Source organism: Stegastes partitus, unplaced genomic scaffold (genome assembly GCF_000690725.1).
Source record: "Stegastes partitus isolate 25-593 unplaced genomic scaffold, Stegastes_partitus-1.0.2 Scaffold493, whole genome shotgun sequence".
In the NCBI taxonomy this organism is placed as follows: domain Eukaryota; kingdom Metazoa; phylum Chordata; class Actinopteri; family Pomacentridae; genus Stegastes; species Stegastes partitus.
The window spans coordinates 104,889-106,645 of NW_007578224.1; the positions used below are offsets into that span (position 1 = coordinate 104,889).

A 1,757-nucleotide genomic window follows, 5' to 3' on the forward strand; every position below is an offset into this window, starting at 1 on the left:
GTGTACTGCTGTTGTCATCCAAGCAACCAATACAATTACGTGCAGTACAGTTGCCACCATGAAGTCACCTTTCTATTTACAAAACACCATTTTATGTACATAACTGCATTTCTTGAGGCTGTTAGAGTCATACTCCGACTGTTTTCAGAAACTCCACGGGTGCTGTTTTTCCCACAGGATAATTTGTGTTAGCCTCATTGTACATACCAATTAGTGTCTAAGTGCCTACTTAGAGTAGGATTGTAAATACTATATTGGCTTTCTTGTCTAAACATCTCCCACATATCAGCAACATGAACACACACACACTTCACTGATGCAATGTGAATGAAGACACCTGTTTTGTGCAGCAGTGTCAAAAAACTAGCAAGGAGTGCCCTCTTCTGGAGAAAGAGTGTCACAAAAATTGACTGTGAACAAAATTCTTCAGTGTATCCGAGTCACAGAATATTTGTCACTTTAACACAATTACAAAAACATGGAACGGTAATCAGTTTGCGAAAATAAAAGCCAAGACATCATTTGTTTCCACAGCTCAATTTAATATGTAAAACAGCTGAAATTAATGTGTAAAATGTCTAAAAATTCATCCTGTTCATCTACAATAACCGCTACAATGTAACATTGCTTCGCTAATCCAAATCAGACGCAGAAATTTCACTTCATGTAGTTGCTTCAGGGGAGCAGTGAACCAGAGTACAGACCATGCTGATCCTTTAAAATGCGTGAAGATGCACTGATGTACGCAGGGGCCCACCCTCACACACCGAAACTCACAGCAAACAGATCCTACTCTATTTATTTGCAGCTCAACGCTGGATATCAACCACCAATTCAATCTGTTAGGCTGCCAACATCTCTCTGTCTGGCTTGTTCTTTGCTTCTCTCCTGTCTAGAAAACACAAAATCAAATTAAAACAAACAATCAGTCTGCCATCAAATACAAATTTGTCAGTTGTGTAAGGAAAGCTTTGTGGTGTGAAATGAAAAGTAAGCTCTACCTGGTTCCGCTGTAGCTGCTTCGGGGACCTCTGGTATTGGCTCAGTGGGGACCTCTGGAAGTGCTACATCTTCTCCCTGTTTCAGGAGAAGTGACAGAGAAAACAGAGATTACACAAGCCAGCGAGAGATGCACAAATATACTTAGTTATCCATCTTAGCTTAGCTGAAAGCACATATTGAGTTCCTTGAAAGTGGGTGATGCAAGCTGCAGGCTGCAGGGAGTGCATGAGAAAGTAATTCAATGGCTGGAAGACAAATGGATTAACAGTGAGGTACCATCAAACAAAGCACACATACTGCATTTCAGAATTTCCTATTTGAGGTCACTTCGATTTTTAGGCAGTGTGGGCATGACTATAATGACATTACAATTTTCTGTCCAGTACTGTAATAGATTACTGTTCCTAAATTGCTATTTTGAGGCAGATGAACTTACAGCTAGTGCAGCCTTGATTCTCTTAGACATGCAATTAAGACTTGATGACGCTGCCAAATTTCTTTGGGCTGGTTTTCACCAATTTTGTTGTTGGCTTTGTGGTAGTACTTTATGAAAGAGCATAAAATAAAAATCCTACGTATCTTATGAGGATAGTGTTGTGAGGATGGGGATTTGGGCTGTTGATGTGGACATATGTAAGGTTTAGCATTGGAGAATAGAGTTTTATTGCCATGGGCACAGGTGCATTACAGTACAAGCACACTGGAATTCTTGTGCGTATTGACAAGTCAGCTTTATATACAAGAAAAAATAAAAA

At 39.8% G+C, this 1,757-nt stretch overlaps 1 protein-coding gene across 1 annotated transcript in view; it reads right to left on the reverse strand.

Annotated features, from left to right (window-relative positions):
• Positions 1-521: 521 nt before the first annotated feature.
• The window catches only part of LOC103361235 (charged multivesicular body protein 6-like), a 5,386-nt gene continuing 4,150 nt past the window's right edge, over positions 522-1,757 (reverse strand). The window contains exons 7-8 of the mRNA XM_008287263.1: positions 1,002-1,077; positions 522-892 (exon numbers count right to left, since the gene is read on the reverse strand). Of these exons, the coding sequence (XP_008285485.1) occupies positions 843-892; positions 1,002-1,077 (126 nt within the window). The 3' untranslated portion in view covers positions 522-842. The remainder of the gene's footprint in view (positions 893-1,001; positions 1,078-1,757) is intronic.